This window comes from Vipera berus (genome assembly GCF_964194415.1).
Source record: "Vipera berus genome assembly, chromosome: 15".
Lineage (NCBI taxonomy): Eukaryota > Metazoa > Chordata > Lepidosauria > Squamata > Viperidae > Vipera > Vipera berus.
In genome coordinates, this window is record NC_138218.1 from 12405669 (window position 1) to 12421482 (window position 15814).

The 15814-nt window shown below is 53.3% G+C and overlaps 3 protein-coding genes across 3 annotated transcripts in view; all 3 read left to right on the forward strand.

Annotated features, from left to right (window-relative positions):
* Window positions 1–81: 81 nt before the first annotated feature.
* NDOR1 (NADPH dependent diflavin oxidoreductase 1) lies at window positions 82–4863 on the forward strand. Its single transcript, XM_081339745.1, has 8 exons — window positions 82–1129; window positions 1579–1656; window positions 2061–2158; window positions 2846–2944; window positions 3261–3362; window positions 3564–3773; window positions 4139–4249; window positions 4851–4863. The coding sequence occupies exons 1-7, from the start codon at window positions 815–817 to the stop codon at window positions 4140–4142; spliced, it is 906 nt and encodes a 301-aa protein (XP_081195871.1). The 5' UTR covers window positions 82–814; the 3' UTR covers window positions 4143–4249; window positions 4851–4863.
* Window positions 4150–15814, forward strand: part of LOC308674774 (uncharacterized protein) — a gene marked incomplete at its 5' end in the record, with an annotated part of 45610 nt that continues 33945 nt past the window's right edge. The window contains 7 exons of the mRNA XM_081339509.1: window positions 4150–4249; window positions 4851–5071; window positions 6359–6409; window positions 6466–6580; window positions 6805–7039; window positions 7596–7717; window positions 9433–9527. Coding sequence (XP_081195635.1) covers window positions 4150–4249; window positions 4851–5071; window positions 6359–6409; window positions 6466–6580; window positions 6805–7039; window positions 7596–7717; window positions 9433–9527 — 939 coding nt within the window. The remainder of the gene's footprint in view (window positions 4250–4850; window positions 5072–6358; window positions 6410–6465; window positions 6581–6804; window positions 7040–7595; window positions 7718–9432; window positions 9528–15814) is intronic.
* LOC308674888 (ring finger protein-like) lies at window positions 11314–15228 on the forward strand. Its single transcript, XM_081339744.1, has one exon. The coding sequence runs from the start codon at window positions 13079–13081 to the stop codon at window positions 14270–14272; it is 1194 nt and encodes a 397-aa protein (XP_081195870.1). The 5' UTR covers window positions 11314–13078; the 3' UTR covers window positions 14273–15228.

Here is a 15814-nt window from a genome sequence, read left to right on the forward strand (position 1 = left end):
GCCTCTCGACTCGCCTGCCATCGAGTAGGAGATACAGGAGTGTAGCCAGCCGCACCAACAGGCGGAAGAACAGCTGTTAGGCTTTTGAACGGGAAATAATTTTTATAAACTTTATGCATAATTGACTTGCGAGGCCGGTGTGTTGTGCAATTAGCTCACATGGTGTAATAAGATGGAGGGTTTGTGTCACTGTAAGCTGGGGGGGTGGGGGCACGAAGGGAGGCTCAGCCAATCTCAACGTATACATGGTTGTACTTTGACAATAAAGGTTCGTTCATTCATTAACAGACCACTCCGTTTGCTCTCCCTCCCCCCTTGGGCCCAGAGGGTCGTCCGAGAAGAGTTGAGAGCTCCTCAGGGGGTGTAAAAGTGGCTGTGTATGCGAATGCACCTGTAACTTTGCACGGGGCTTAAAATGTTGTGTGGAAATGTGAACGTAGACACAAGACTGAGCTTTAGTTCGGATATCATGAATCGAGGGCAGTTTTCATAAAACCTTCAGGGTCTAGTGTGGAATTGCTAGATGTAAGACCAGCTTCTATTAACATGAGAGTTACATATAAGGGACACAGCTCTCATTTTAGTTTACAAATACTTCTATGCCGTGTCAGTTATATGACTGACTGGTTTATAGCATAACGTGTACGTCATACGTTAGAGTAAATACATTTTATACATCGGTAATTTGGCAGGACAAATCTTTAGAACAGGCCACGTTTAGCCTTGGGGCCTCACTTGTTGGTCCTTTTTAATCGAGACAGGTAAGCCTAGATTCTCAGTGGTTGTTTTGCCTAGTGTTTCCACCAAGTTCAGGATGCAAAAACTGAAAGCCTTGCTGCAAATAGGTGGGCTGAAGTCGAGAGAAAAGTCACCTTTATCTTTCCCCTGTTTCCACTGTCAACTGCGCCTTGTTTATTCCATTGTGGTATTCTTAAATTGGGAAAGTTGTGCTTCCGTCCTAATGACTGGATGTCTTCATCCTGCTCCCCTTCAGATGGCAGAACGGAAGATGCTTGTGCTTTACGGCAGCCAGACGGGAACTGCCCAGGATGCTGCTGAGAGGGTTGGTCGAGAAGGCAAGCGACGCCATTTCCACTGTAAGGTTGAGGCCCTAGATGACTACCAGGTGGTGAGTAGCAGCTCAGGGTCTTAACAGGGATTTCAGTCTACGTATCTAGAGAAAATCACCCTCCCTGAGCTTAGGAAGTGGCTTAGACTCGGCTGTCAGATCTGTGGAAGAGGTCCCTCCCTCAGCCCCATACCCATGCACCCTTAGAACGGAGAGCTTCCAGCCAGAGGAGGTCATGGGTTTTCCTGAATTGGGCGGGAGCTGCTTTTCTCATTTATTAATTTTTAAATTACATTTTAGCCTTTTTGTTTCACTTTTATTGATTTAGTTAATTTAAATAGCTGCCCATCTCGACAAGTGGTGCTTTTGCCATTTTAGCTGCCCCAATATAATTTGTTGGTGGAAAGATGGGTCATCAATGAAATGGATTCTCCTGAAGGAAAAGAGCCTCGGTGGCCTTTGGTGGGAACTAATTGTGACCCTCTCTGTGTTCCATGGCTTCTTGGAAGGCAAACCTGATTCATGAGCCACTGGTGGTATTTGTTTGTGCAACCACAGGACAAGGCGACCCTCCGGATAATATGAAGGTCAGTTCAGAAACCCTCCCCTTGTCCCTGGGGAGGTGGAGGGTGCAGGGTGACCAGACAGCCACGAACGAAGCTCGGTCCCTTCCATCCTTGATTATGCTCAATTTGATTGGGCTCAAATTGTTTGGCAGCAGAGCCTCCCGCCTCTGATTTGGACCTAGGAAACGTCTTCACCCTGAGCCGGAGCCCTTTTGCACGGGTGGCTCAATGTAGCTGGCTGCAGCCTGGGAACACCGGCCTCTTTCTTTCTTGCCTGGCCGGTCAGCAGGGGTGATGCCGCCGTTCAGCTTTCGTTTCCCCTCTAGCGTGGCTGCAGCCAAATTCCCTGTGGCAAGCAGGGTAAGGTTCCTATGGGGAAAAGCTTCCATATAATGTCTTCCTTGGGCGCTCCTTTAATTTCCCAGAATTTCTGGAAGTTTCTGTTCCGGAAGAACTTACCTCCCACTTCCCTGTGCCAGATGGACTATGCTGTTCTGGGGCTTGGGGATTCCTCATATCCCAAGTAAGTGCTGCTTCTCTCTTGGGGAAGTTAACAGGCCGAGTACGTCAGTCGGAATTCTTTGTCACGCTGAAGTTTCAGCACTCAGAGCTGCTGCCTAGGCTTTGGGGCTCTAGAGCTTTGTCCAAGGAAATGGGCAGAATCAGCTAAAGGGCTGATCTAAATTTTGCTAGCTATATGTGGCTGTAGAGTTGCACAAAAACAGGTAACTGAAATGCTACATGAGTGGGACATTTTCCTTTTTTGATTGTCTTTGAATAAAAGCGTTTACTATATTCTGAATAAGATTTGCAGACCACTTTTTCTTCTGCAGCTTTTTCTCCCCACTACAAACTGTGTTCGCTGTTTGGGGGCCTTGTCCAACTGTGCCAATAAGTTGTTTGTGAACAGATTCCTCCCCGCTCTCTCGCACACACATATGCACATGTATACACATTGCCATTTCACCACCCTGCCCATTATGGCATCCTGCTTTTTCCTGTAAGATTAAATCGTAAGATTAAATCGTTTATCAGGCCAAAGGCTTTTAACGAGGTTATTGTCCACAGTGAGGTGTTCTGTCAAACAAGAGGTTTCCTACATTACCTTGATCCAAAAGACCCTTCCTGCTGTGCAACTCATTTCTGCTTCTGTGAGAATGGAGGTTTTGGAAGTCCGTCCATCAATGTGTTGTTGTGTTTCCTGGTCCAGGTTCAATTTCATTGCCAAAAAACTGCACAGGCGGCTTCTTCAGCTTGGGGGCAGCCCCCTTGCGCCAGTGGCCTTGGGAGATGACCAGCATGACTTGGGGTAAGAGATGAATATGGTGGCTTTTCCTTGTTAGAGAGCTCTGAAAAACCACAGGGGATCTTTTACCCTTCACCCTCTTGGTCGTTCTTCTGGTCCTGGTCAAAATCCCACTGCCAATTTCATGGAGGTGTTAGAAGCTGCCTCCTGCCCAGAAGCTGCCTCCTGCCCAGAGTGTGGTGACCATCAGGGAGTCCGCAGGGCGTCTTTCCCCACCCTAACTGGAGAAGCCCATGAGAGAATGTGGCCACTCTGCCATATTGAACCCCAATAACTGAACACAAACGTTCTGCTCTGAAACTCAGTCATTTCTTTGTAGACCAGATGCGGTCATTGACCCCTGGCTTTTGAGTCTGTGGGAAAAGATCTTAGCCCTGTATCCTCTTCCTCCTGGCCTCCATGTGATGAGCCCTGATGTCCTGTAAGTACAACAACAAGGAAGGTTGATACAGAATGTGAGTTAGCCTTTGTGCACCTATTAATTAAAATAAAATAGAACTGGGTTGCCTGTGCAAGGCAAAGGGAGAAAAGGGATGGGTTTTCCGCTGCTACTCAGCAATCTTCCTGCCTTCCCCACACGCTGAGGAAAAAGAACTTATCATCCCAACTCTGACTTCTGCAGATTACCACCCAAGTACACCTTTCAATTCCTGGACGAGGCCTCTGGTGACCTCCGCAGGGCAACTTTGCAACCAGAGGATGCATTTAGCGATGTTCCATCGGACAGGAATCCTTTCGGTGCCCAGATGGTTTCCAATCGGAGGGTGACATCAGAATCCCATTTCCAAGATGTCCGTCTTATTGAATTTGATATCACTGGCTCTGGAATCGAGTGAGTTTCCTTGATTCATTTTGCTGCTGTCTTCAAATGGAGCACACTGAGAAAGGGTTAGAAGAGGATCTATTGTTATTAGACGGAGAAGAGAGAGTCCATTACTCAATTCCCAGGTTAATCCCCGGTAGCATTGTCTGACAAAAGAGGGCAAGTGACAGGCAAGGGAACACCCCCACCTCTCAGCCCGGTCTTTTTAGAGTTGCTGTGACTGAGCAGGTGAAAGGCAGCTTCCTGAGTCCCTAACAAGCTTTCCAAGGCAGCTTGGCTTAAAAGAAAGTAGAAAGTCTGAGAGTGTTTGAAACTGATCCCCAGTGAGGACCCCAGATCTCAGGCCTTGCCTCTTCCTGGCAGATACGCTGCAGGTGATGTTGTGATGATCCAGCCACACAATAGTCCTGAGGAAGTGCGCCTTTTCTGTGATCTCCTGCGGCTGGACCCAGATGCCTGCTTCACGTTGAGGCCAACAGAGGCAGGTATAAAGGGTTTCCCTCTGCAGTCTCTTCAATCCAGGCACAAGGCAGATGGGAGCATCTCCCTTCCTCCTGGTTGGCAGAGGTTCCTTTCCCTGCCGCAGCTGAACGAGCCTGGAAAATCCCTCCGGCTGCCCACCTCAACCAGGATGAGCAGAGCTAACTGGCTTCCTTGCGGGCCAAGAGCACCAGAACTGCTGACATTTAAGGACTGGCCAGGGGTCTCAAGTGTTCTGGGTCCCTCTAAAGAATTTTAGTGTCTCCAAATGCCAGACCCGTTCTTGTTCTGAGCAATCCCATCTGAATCCTGTCACCTTGGTCATCTTGCAATTCTCTGGACAGGGTCTGGTTAGAGAAATCTTAGGAGATTAATTAATTGATAGGATTTGCAGAAATGAACGTAGCTCTATAGCAGACATTTTGAACGGGATAAAATACTATCATCTGATTTCAAGGTGGTGGTTCTATAAAGGGTGGGGAAGTGATAAAGTCCAGTTGCCATTAGTAGTTTCTATGAAGCCGTGGTGTTTAAACGAGCGAGATTAGCCCCATTTTTTACAAGGAGCTTTAATCCAGTAGCTTTTCTTGGACTCCTGCATTCCAGGCACTTCTCTCCCTGCTCATCTGCCCCAGCCATCCACTCTCCGTTACCTGGTGACCCACTGCCTTGACATAACGTGTGTCCCTCGTCGCTCCTTCTTCGAGTTTCTTTGCCACTTCTCTCCCAATGAGCTAGAGCGAAGCAAGCTGCAGGAATTCAGCTCGGCCCAAGGCCAGGAGGAGCTTCACGCTTACTGCAACCGGCCTCGCAGGACCATACTGGAGGTAGGCGAAGCCAGCTTCCTTTCCGGATCTGCAGCCAGGCAGATTGGGAAGAGCTGCTGATTGCTGGTCGGAAGACTTTGTGGGGTCAGTTTGTCTTGGTCCCCTGTCAACAGACACAACCGTGTTTCCCGATTAATCAAAAATCACCTTAAAGTTCAGACCTCCCAGGAGTCACTCCCCTTCAAATAGCTTTGCGCCTTTTGATTACATGGCTATAAAACAAAAAATTCTCTGTTAACTCTGGGTTGAGAGAAGTCCAGTCAATCCTGCCTTTTGAGATCTCAGAACCATTTACCATCAGACCTCTGCACGTACTTTCTGCCCCAGCTGAGCTCGTTCCATTAAAAACCCCTCCCAGTCCTCTGCAGCAGGCTCGCTCCCAGGATCAGCTGTTTCAGAAAAGTCCTTTCCGGCAGTGGAAATATTGCTGCTTCCTTTTCTGCCGAGTCACGTCCATTCCTGTCCTTCTTCCCCAAGGTCCTCTGTGACTTCCCTCACACAACTTGTGCCATTCCATGGAATTACCTGCTAGACCTCGTTCCACAGGTCAGGCCCCGGGCCTTTTCGATTGCTTCCTCAATGCTGGTAAGAGAGCGCAGGTGCTGGGGGGGCAGGGGGGGCATTGTTTGCTGGGTGCTTTGAACTGATGCCAGATGGATTTGGAATAAATTGATGTTTCCCCCCATCCTGTCCCTGATTCTTCTTTTGCCCTACTAGATCTGCGCTGGTCTGAGCTTTGTCCTGAGATAATTCCAGGCTGCCTCTTAGTCTTGTTTTCACTTATAAGGGATTCTTGTAGTGAACCTAAATCATAGAAAGAATACAAACAAGTCAGTGTGTCCTTTCCTGAATGAGAAGATAAAGCTTGGCAAGGAATTTAGGTCTGGAATTAGAATAGAATATCTTTATTGTCATTGTGCAACTCACAAAGAATTGAGCAAAGCTGATATTGATTCTTGGATAGAGGGAGCTGAAATACTGAGCTTTCCTAGGTCCTTTGAGTCCAGGAGAGAGGACAGTCCCCTTTGCTCCCTTTGCTCCTGCCTGCTTCCTGAAAGTGGCGCAAGTTGAGTGCAACGAACTCCCTCCTGAACGAGCCCCTTGAATCCACGGGGCTGAAAAGCATAAAGGGCCACCCTGGTCCCCTCACTTCTCCCGCAGAACCAAAAAACCCCAAACTCTGATGTGGAGAGAGTTTTTCTGCCTGTGTCTGGCTAGTTTCCCCAAACCGCTCATTGCTCACGGGCTGTTTTTGAGAAAGGATGCTGTTCTTTTTCTGCTGTTCAGGTAGCAGGTGCTTTCTCCCCCAGGATCCCTGCCCGAGTTCAGTTCCGCCAGGTGCCTCCATCCGGGATCCGGTGCTTATTCTCTCTCTGCCCCGCTCCCACCCCCAGACTCATCCCAACCGGATTCAGATCCTCCTGGCTGTGGTGCATTACAAGACCTGTCTCAGTAAAGCTCGGCGGGGCCTGTGCTCCACGTGGCTGGCCTCTGTCAATCCACAGAGTGGTAAGCTACCCCGCTTCCATGTCATCAAAGCCCCTGCGGAAAGAAGGGTCCCTTGCTTTGCAGAATGGGGCGGGCGGGTGGGTGGGTGGGGACTCTTCATCTGTCAAGCATTTGTGTGCTGCCCAACTCCTAGCAACTCTGGGTGACTCACAACTATCAAAACAAGGAAATTGTTTAAAAAATACATTTAAAAAAAGAAAGTTTTCTTCCCTGTCTCTTCGAAGATCCCAAACTGATGCTCAGTAAGGCGCTGTGCACCCCTCAGTCCTGTGTTTCGTTTCCCTTCACGTGGGCTACTCTCTCCTTTTTCAGAGGTGGTGCGAGTTCCTCTGTGGGTGAAGAAAGGAACCCTGAAATTCCCGGTGGAGCCAGGCGCTCCGATGGTCATGATTGGGCCTGGCACTGGCGTGGCGGTTTTCAGAGCAGCAATACAGGAGCGAGTGGCCCAGGGCAAAACAGGTGAAGTCGCTGTGTTGGGCAAGGCAAACTTCTAAAAGTCTGGCCGGTTGATCTTTAAATCAGTCTCGCAAGAATAACTCGAACAGCAGTGAAGTGTATTGTGTGATCTCACCTGTAATTTTCAGTAGCTGGCACTGGGGGTGGCTGTGGACTTTCTGAAATGCTCTTTTGAAAGGGGGTGGCGTTTGGAAGGACTCAGTGATATTTCTGTCTCTGCTTGTGTGCCGAGTCAGAGGCCTCTCATGAATGGCTGCTAAGCTGACTGTTCAGCTGCTTTTATTCCAGCTTCAGCCATTAACTGCACAACATGCCCTCAAAAGATTCAGTCCACACTTCGATCAGGCAGGAACTGGGATCAGCTGCGGTTCCCTGTCCGCAGTGTAACATTGATTGCAATGCTCAGTCAGTCTCCCTTAGATGGTGATGTGGACGATGGCTCTGCCCAGGAGGATCCTGGGATTAAAATAGCTTTTATTGAAGAAGCCAAGTTGCTCCTGGCCCTACCTCCTGCTCAGTTTGTCACTTCCTGATGTTGTCCCCATTTGTCTTGCCTCAGGAAAGAACTATCTGTTCTTCGGTTGCCGAAACAGAGCCAAGGATTTTTATTGCCAGGCGGAATGGGAAGAACTGGTGAAGAGAGGGCTCCTGACGCTCTTTGTGGCCTTTTCCCGGGATCAGGTAAATCTCGCATGCGCAGCTTTGTGCAGGTGTTCGCATACACCACCAAACCCAGGGTGCAAGCGGGTGTTTCTCAGCCAGGATGGCTGAAATGGGCATTTAGGAGTCAGAAAGAGAGGGAGAGTGGGCAAAATGAATAGTTCTGCGTGCCATCCATGAACTTGATCTGCTCCGGCTCATGGAGGGCTCTGGAACCGCCCTTCAGAAGCCTGAAAGCAGGAGCCCTGTTTGCCCTGGGAGGAGAGAGGAGCTGCTTCCGTGGCTTGGTCAGCTCGGCTGCCCCTGTTGACTCACTTTGCAGAAGGCGGCTTGTGTGGCCTCACCGGTGGCAGGTTATTGCTGAAGGTGGACAGGCTCCACCTCTGCCTGGCCTTTGGCTGGTGACCTCCAGGGGCAGAAAAATACAGAGCGTGGTCCTTTGGGTGACAAGATCCAAGTGTCCTCTCACCTCTTGCTCTGTTTCTCTGAAGCAGAAGGCGCCTCACCGCTTAGCCTGACGTTTGATTCCTTGTTATTCTGAGACTGAATAAATACAGAGCTCACTGTGCCAAGAGGATTGCCTGTTTCCAGTGTCAGGCAGGTCTGGCTTTCTCCTGCATTAACTGATGAAGTATCTGTCTTTGTGGGCAAAAGGTCTCTACGGACGGTATTAGATTAGGAAAAAAAAATCCACATTACGGCAAGAGTCCTTCTCAAGGCTCCAGGAAGCGTTACTGCTCAGGAAAGGAAATAGCTTTGGGTCGGGTGTGTAATAGTCCAGCTTCAGCCCTTGCCTCTGGCTCCCCCTCTATCCCACTTCTGCAAGCAGGTGGGAGAACCCCATGGTGGGAATGGTTCCTTCCCTCTTGTGAATTCTCAGCCTGCAGAAGAGACTCCCGGCCATCTCCGTCCCCTTGACGCCTGCTTTTAAAGCCCAGAGGGCTGGCCAAACCTGTGGTCTCCCAGGACTGGCATTTTGACGTGTGGCTCACGCCCAGGAAAGGGTGGCACAGGGCGTGTCTGCTGCTGAACGTGCAGCTTGGCTGTGGCTGCACAGTCAGAAAGATGCCTTCGGAAGAAGACCGGTAAGAGAACAATTGCAGGAGCAGCCCTGTGTCCACACCCAGCTTCCTGCGGTGGCGGCTTGAGAACACACAGTTGGTGTGACCTTTTTCTGAAATAGTCCGAACAGGCCTTGTGACTCCACATGTTTGAAATACTTCCCTTCGTTGCCACCTTCCCAGGAGCTCTGGTGCTGAGGCTGGATGCCTGCAGAGTCTCTGCGTAGGCACGGTGTCTGAGGCGTTTCGGTTGTTGGATTTGGTTTCCCGTGTTGTCGAGGCTCCTTAGCAGCCTGTTCATTTTGCTCATGCCAGGTTACAGTATGAGGAAAGCCAGACTCCTGTGATTGCATTAAAAAAAAGGTGGGGGGGGAGAACTGTTTTTTTCCTGCTTTGTATTGTATCTTTTTATTGTGCAACCTCCGTAGCAATATCCGTGGCACCAGCGTGTGCCTTTGTGGAATAATCATTATTGAACAGCTTCCCATTGTTCCAGATGGCACCGTTTGTGCTCCTGTGCGGTTGCACCCTGAACCCAATTCTGAGCCTGCCAGGTTCGAGGGCTTCCGAAGGGGACTATTACAAGCAGCCCCTGCTTTCCCCTTGCTCTCTGTGCATCTTATCGGAGCCTAGGTTGCCTGAGGTTCCCTGACCTCTCAGGGCTTCTCCCCGCAGGAAGAGAAGGTTTATGTCCAGCACCGTATCAGAGAGAACAAGGAGCTCCTGTGGGAACTGGTGAAGCACAAGGAGGCCCACATCTACTTATCCGGGTGAGTGCCAGGAAGCGGCCTAAAGAGTTAAGCCGTTGTCCAGCCATCCTCAGCACTGAGCAAACTCTGGCTCCCATTTAGCGTATCCAGCCCCTTCACGGGCAGGGCGTGGAAGAAATCCCACCGTGGGTGGAGTCTGTGGTCGCTGCTGCAAAGGGCTACCAAGGATAGGCCTGGTGCTCTGCACTCTGCACTTTCCCCCATTCCTCTTGGCCAGTACTGACGGGCGGAGTCTAAGCAAAGGATTCTTGCTGCCCAAGGACGGAGCCAGTTCGTAGCATTGAGTGATGCTAGATTTTAGAGCAAACGCACATCGTGGGAAGTTCCCATAGCAAAATGGTTGGCTTTGAGGCACAGCTAAAAGCTGTTTTCGTTTACCCAGTCCTGTAGTACTGTATATTCCTTCTTTTAACCCACACATAAAGCTCAAGCTGGATTTACTGCCAATCCGTCTTTTGGAATTGCAGCCTCTGGAAATAGGTCTTGAGGGAGCCTTGGCGTCGGAGGCAAGGGCTTGTATGGGCAGTTTCCTGGAGCAGAAGGTCTGAGAGGGTCAGGCAGGAGTGCTGAATCAGTGGCCACGGATTCTGGACAGAGAGTTGGTCTGTGAACCGGTCCTAACACTCTGTCCTCTCTCCCACGTGGGGCTCCGGCCTTCTTGGATCCTCGGTCCTGTGTCTGCACTGACTCCAGCGTGGTGGCGCTTCCCGAGTTTTCAAGCCTGGGCTTCTTCCAGCGTGTAGCCTGTTTGCATGCGGAGGGTGTATCTTTGTGTGTATCCTGGGGAATCCCGGGCGGAAGTGCTTGATTCATCTTCCTGCCCAGGCCAAGGTGGAGGCCATGTCGAGCCAGTTCTTGGGGTAAAACGAGTTTTTTCACATTTCTGGAGACACAGGCCAGCCTTGAGGATGAACTGGGTGTTGCATGATTAGCCCAGATGCTTGTTGCACTTCTAGAGCCGTTTCCTCAAAGTTATCTGAAGTTTAAAAGTAATAACTTTCAAACACTCAAAGTAACTTCACTCATGCAAAAAAAAAAACAACCCCCCCCCAAAAAAAAACCTATGGGGAAAGAAAATCTTTGCCAGGATTTTCCAGAACATTTTCCTGAATTGTCAACTTCTCTTTAACCCCCCCCCCCCGTTTAAATATGTTTCTAGGTGTTTTTTTTACAACTAAAAAAAGTAACGGCTGCTGTTCCAACATTTGATACTTAATATTATTTTATACAGAATTTGCATTACATTTTTATATAATTTCTTGGCTATGTAATATTGATGTGGAAACCACATGTGGGTATCGATGTACGCAGATTTGGTCCTGGCAGGAAGGTCTGGCTCTGCCTTGACCAAGCAGCTGAACTATGGCTGGAGGGCCATTGGCATCTGACCCGCCCTGGGTCACAGTTGGGTCTTCTCTGGTTTCAGCTGAGTCAGCCACCTGGGCTGCACTGGGGCCAGGCAGGCCTGGACCTCTCTGCACATCGCTGCCGCCCTTTGGGAGCTCCTGCGTGCCCACCAGGCCCTGATTGTTGGCAATTGCTTTGCTGTCACTGCTTTCTCCTCCTGTTATGGCAACCCCTCTCTTCCAGAAATGCCAAGCAGATGCCAGAGGCAGTGGCAGAAGCCCTGAAGTTTGTTTTCCAGTCGGAAGGAGGCCTCTCTGCTCCAGAAGCGGAGGAGTATCTTACTCTCTTGGCACAAACCCACCGCTTCCAAGCCGAGACCTGGTCTTGAGCTGCCCTGGAATACAGGATGGAAGGGGAAGCTCCTCACCAAAGACTGAATAGCTGCAGCCAGGGTGGTGATTCTGAACCAATAAATCAAGCCAGGCCATCTGAGCCTATCCCACGGCTCGGCTCCTGCCTTCGACTGTGAGGAGGGTTGGTGGAAGTGCTCCAAATTCCTTTTGCCTTCTTGCTCCAAAACGGGATGGCGGTTGAGCCTTGGCCGTGGGTTGGGCCCCGTAGCAAGATCCCCAGCCGTAGTTGGGACCCAGGTTGAGCAAAGCCCTCCTCGCTCTGCATGCATCCGGGCGCGCCTGGCAGTGACCAGAGGACGGTGGTTTCAACCTTGCGTGAGAAAACACGAGACGAGCCCCACCAAACCTGCCTAAATTATATCAGAATTCCCCTTTCATGGCTTGCAAGAATCTTTCCTCATCCAATCACCTTTGCCCCTACGGAGTATGCGAAAACGTTTGCTGGACAGAAAATTGTTCTTTTTCTCACAGTAAGAAGCAGAACTTTTTCACGGTGTGCAAAGGGGGTCAAGAGATCAAGGGAAAGGTGGTGGAAAGCTATGTCCTTTGACCTGAGTAAGTGCCCCAAACAGCCCAGGAGGAAGAGGAGAGGTGGTCAGGCTGGAGCCTTCCCAGCCAGCCTGGCTCTGCCTTCTGACCAGAGCAGCCTTCTTGTGCCAGACTTACCTTCGTTCCCTTGTTACTTGCAGGGGATTTCTTGTGTTCCTCTCATCCTTCCTTGAAGGAACAGGTGGGGTCCCCCAGAGCGAATCACAGGGTCTTCTGCTCCTGCAGCATGAAACAACTGGCTTCACGGGCACCCAAAGCCAGAGGCACACCCCCAAGTAAGGAGGTGTTGGCAGAGCAGCACAGACGGGTGGAGGGCAGGGTGGCCCTGAAGGTCAAAGCCAGACGGGCCAGGCTGTTTAGCCCAGGAGCCGGGCCTCTAGGCCTGACTAGGCCAGCCTCGGCTTCTGCAGGTGCCCAGCCTTGCTCCCAGCTCTGCTGCTGCTGTCCCACAGAGGAGCAAAGAAGCAGAGGCCGGGCCCCACTGCCGAGTCAAGGAGCTCCTGACTTTGCTCCTTCCTGCCTGGAAGTGGCACATGGTTGTCAGTGTGGTTTGGACTTGGGGAACATGGACTGTTAAAAAAAGAAGGCTAGAGTTTGTCTCCAGAAGCACCAACCTCCTGGTCTGTGGGTCGGATCTGGCATTCATGGAAACGCTGTGCAGGAGCGTCCATGCGTCCCAGCAGAAGAGGGGACAGGAAGCGAGGCCAATGGGAAGGCAGACTCAGCCTTTCTGCCTTAATTATACTCCCGGCAGTGGTCCCTGTGGGCAGTGGAGAAGCCCCCTCGCTTCAGACAGGCAACGCTTAGGATGGCTGCTGCTCAGAGCAACGCCCCGCCGCCTCCAGGAAAAGATGGCCCAGCCCGAAGAAGGGGAGCAGCCCGGCTCCTCCGACAGAAATGCAGCAGCCTTGTGCTGTGGCGTCATATCAGCACGCAGGAACAGAAGCCGCGCCTGCCAGCAACGCTGCCTGTGGAGCCACCTGGATGGTCCTACCTGCTCAGCCGGCCCCAGCCCCGCCCCCTGGCCTGCAGCCGACGGGAAGCTGCTCCGCCCTCGATTCAGAGTCTCGGTTGTCGCAAGTTGAGAGGATCCCAGCTGTCGCCAGCCTTCCTGTTGGCAACCATTTGGGTCAGGCTGCTCAGCTGGAAAGCAGAGGGCTGTGGAGCCCGTCCTCTGGAGGCGCGCCAGGCAGCAGCTCTTCCTGGGCAGGAGTTTCAAGCTAGGCGAGATGGAAGCGTGCCATGTCCCATGGGCAGCTTTGGCCCCAAGAAGCAGAGGACAGCAGGTGTGGATCCCCCTCCGGACTGCCTTACCTTGAAGCTGGGAGCAAGACAGGGATGGGGACAGTCCCCTCGGAGTCGGCCCTTGGGACAGAGCCAATCGTTGTGGTTCACCCCGAGAAGGAGGTGTCTGAGTTCAGGGCTGCACCTTCCTTGGGCAACTTTCGGCAAGGCTTGCTGGAGGAAGAGCTGATAGAGGCGGATGGCAGTGAGGGCAAAGGGCCCAGGAGTGGGCTAGCTGCAAAGGACACCTCTGGATCCAGGGAGGAGGAGGAGGAGGCGGAGGAGGCAAGCATCGCTTCCCTCGTTTGGCACCCAAAAGAAGGTCTGGGTGAGCTGGGAGTGGATTCTGGAGGGTCTCCTGTGCCCGGGAGGCTTTCTCCTGTGACCGAAGAGGCCTGTGGCACAGCTGGGCTTGCAGCACTTGGGCCAGAGGAGGAGGAGGAGGAGGAGGAGGAGGAGAAGAGATGCCCATCGGGAAATGCGCCCCGGCTACCTTTGGGGGAAGAGGCGGAGGACATGGAAGGGGTTTGCCTGCTGGGGAGCAAAGCTCTGGGCCCAGGCAGGAGTGCCCAGGGGGGCCTGGCACAGTCCTGCTGCATCCATGCCGAGGACCCTGTGGGGGACGAGCAGGAGTGCCCCATCTGCACGGAGCTTTATGACCAAGATCACCGCAAGCCGGCCTTGCTCAACTGCAGCCACGTGCTCTGTGGCCAGTGCCTGCAGGCCATCCTGCAGGCGGGCAGTGCGGCTGACATTGGCCGCGTGCGCTGCCCCATCTGCCGCCAGAAGACGCCCATGATGGAGTGGGAGATCTGCAGGCTGCAAGAGGAGCTGCTCCTGCTGAGTGCTGCCCAGGTCCCGGCCTCTGCGCCTCCGGCCTTCAGTCCGCTGCCGCCCCGGCAGCCGGGGTTCTGGGGGGGCCTGGAGCACCACTTCCGCGTCCGCTTCCACACCAGCCGCGTGATGGGCTTCTTCCCCTGCCTCCGCTACCCAGCCTGCCTGGTGGGCGGCCTGGCAGAGCTGGAGCGCCGCTGCCCCTGGTGCTACCGGACGGCTCTCTTGGCTCTGGCCGCAGCGGAGATGCTGAGCCTCTTGCTGGTCTTCCTGCCCATCCTTTTGCTGCTGCTGCTCTTCCTCATCCTGGACAAGTAGGGCTCCTGCTGGCCTGACCCGGCTTCCGGGGGCTGCGAGCGAGGGTGAGGACCTCCAGCACTGCCTGCGAGCGAGGAGAGGCCCGAACCCTGTGCTGGTCTCTGCATGGCCTCCCTGGGAACTGAGCGTGCCGTGGCACGCTGCCCACTCCTTTGACCAAGCAAGCGGCCACTTCTTGGGAAAGGCAGCTTTGGAAAGCAGAGGACCGGGGCATTTGCAGGGGGTGCAGCTGAATTGGAGATGGCCCTTCAGCACCTGCTCTTCTTTTCTGTGCCCCGCTGGAAGCACCCGGTGCCTTGAGGCTGGGCAGGGGTTCTCCTGGCTCCGGGGGTGCAGCAGAGGGAGGGGCTGTCCCTGGCACCCGGCCAGGTGCTCCCAGGGGACCCAGTGTTCCTCCCTTGGCCCATTCCAGCAGATCGGAGAGCCACCCAACGGTGAGCCCTATTGCCCAGGCTCTCCCCCGCCCCGAGAAGCCTCGTCTCCCTCCGGGAGCTTCTCTTTGTCCCAGGCCCAGCCAGCAGAGACGGGAGACTGGCCAGGAGCTTCTGGCCTGGGTGTCGCAGGGAACGTGGTCCTCATCGTCCAGATGGAGCAGAGGCGAGAGGGGGGAGGGAGCCGCCAGGCAATCTGGCCGAGCAAGCGCGCGGGGTTTGTGGCTCGGTGTGACTCAGCAGGTGCCAGGCGCCCTCTGCTTGCTTGGTGGAGGAGCCGCTGAGGAGGCCGGGCGGAGGACGGAGGGAGCGGCTGGCACGGCCTGCCCGAAGTGGAGGGGAAGAGCCCGCTGGCCACAGCTGCCCAGAAGCCGTTGGGCCGGTCTAGCGGCATCTGTGGACTGTCTCTGTCAAGGAGGCTCTGCAGCAGCTGCTCCTCCGGTCTGCGCACCTGGAAGACCCCCCTGGCCTCCCCCTTGGATTGCAAACGCCAGCTCTCGGGCGCAGACCCGCATAAAGGCTTTCTGAGAACGGCTGCCTCGGTTTCAGTCCTTTGAATGCCTCCTTTCTAGCAAGATGGGTGACTCTCGTTCGCCTCGGGGTCTCTGTACCATCCTGGAATCGATTCTGCTTAGTGAGAAAATGAGGGTCCCTTCAGGGCGGCCACCCTGGGGGGCTCACAAGCGCCTTCCGTGGGGAGGGCAGGGCAGGGCAGGGGAGGGGCGTGGCTGGGGGAGTGGTGCTTTGTAGTCCTTCAGGAAGAGTGGGAGGAAGGAGGGGCTGCCTGCCCTGAAGGGGGGGCAGGGTGATGCCTTGTGGCTCTTCCACACGGACCCCAGAGCCTCTTCTCACCTGGTGTCACCTAGTAGCAATGAACACTGTGCTGTGTGCAGAAGTATTATGGCATGGTTGGTTAGAACACAAATGGAACACGCCACCAGGTGACCCTGGGAGTGCTGTTTTGTGTGCGTGTGTCTGTGAACCCCTTTCCGGTGGCCGTGTCGCCCTGCCCTAACCCCAACTGCCACGCCTCTTCTAGACTGTCTCCCCTTTTGAAGTATTTCTCACTTTATTGCAAAGCTTCAGCGAAAGAAAGAACCGCTTCCTCTTT

Bases quoted from the DNA above. Each gene is read 5' to 3' on its own strand.
- NDOR1 (XM_081339745.1), top strand. From the start codon at position 815: ATGCAAAAACTGAAAGCCTTGCTGCAAATAGGTGGGCTGAAGTCGAGA. The intron at 2,159-2,845 runs GTAAGTGCTGCT...TTCCTGGTCCAG, and splicing joins GGGGATTCCTCATATCCCAA to GTTCAATTTCATTGCCAAAA. The intron at 3,363-3,563 runs GTAAGTACAACA...TGACTTCTGCAG, and splicing joins GTGATGAGCCCTGATGTCCT to ATTACCACCCAAGTACACCT.
- LOC308674888 (XM_081339744.1), top strand. From the start codon at position 13,079: ATGTCCCATGGGCAGCTTTGGCCCCAAGAAGCAGAGGACAGCAGGTGT.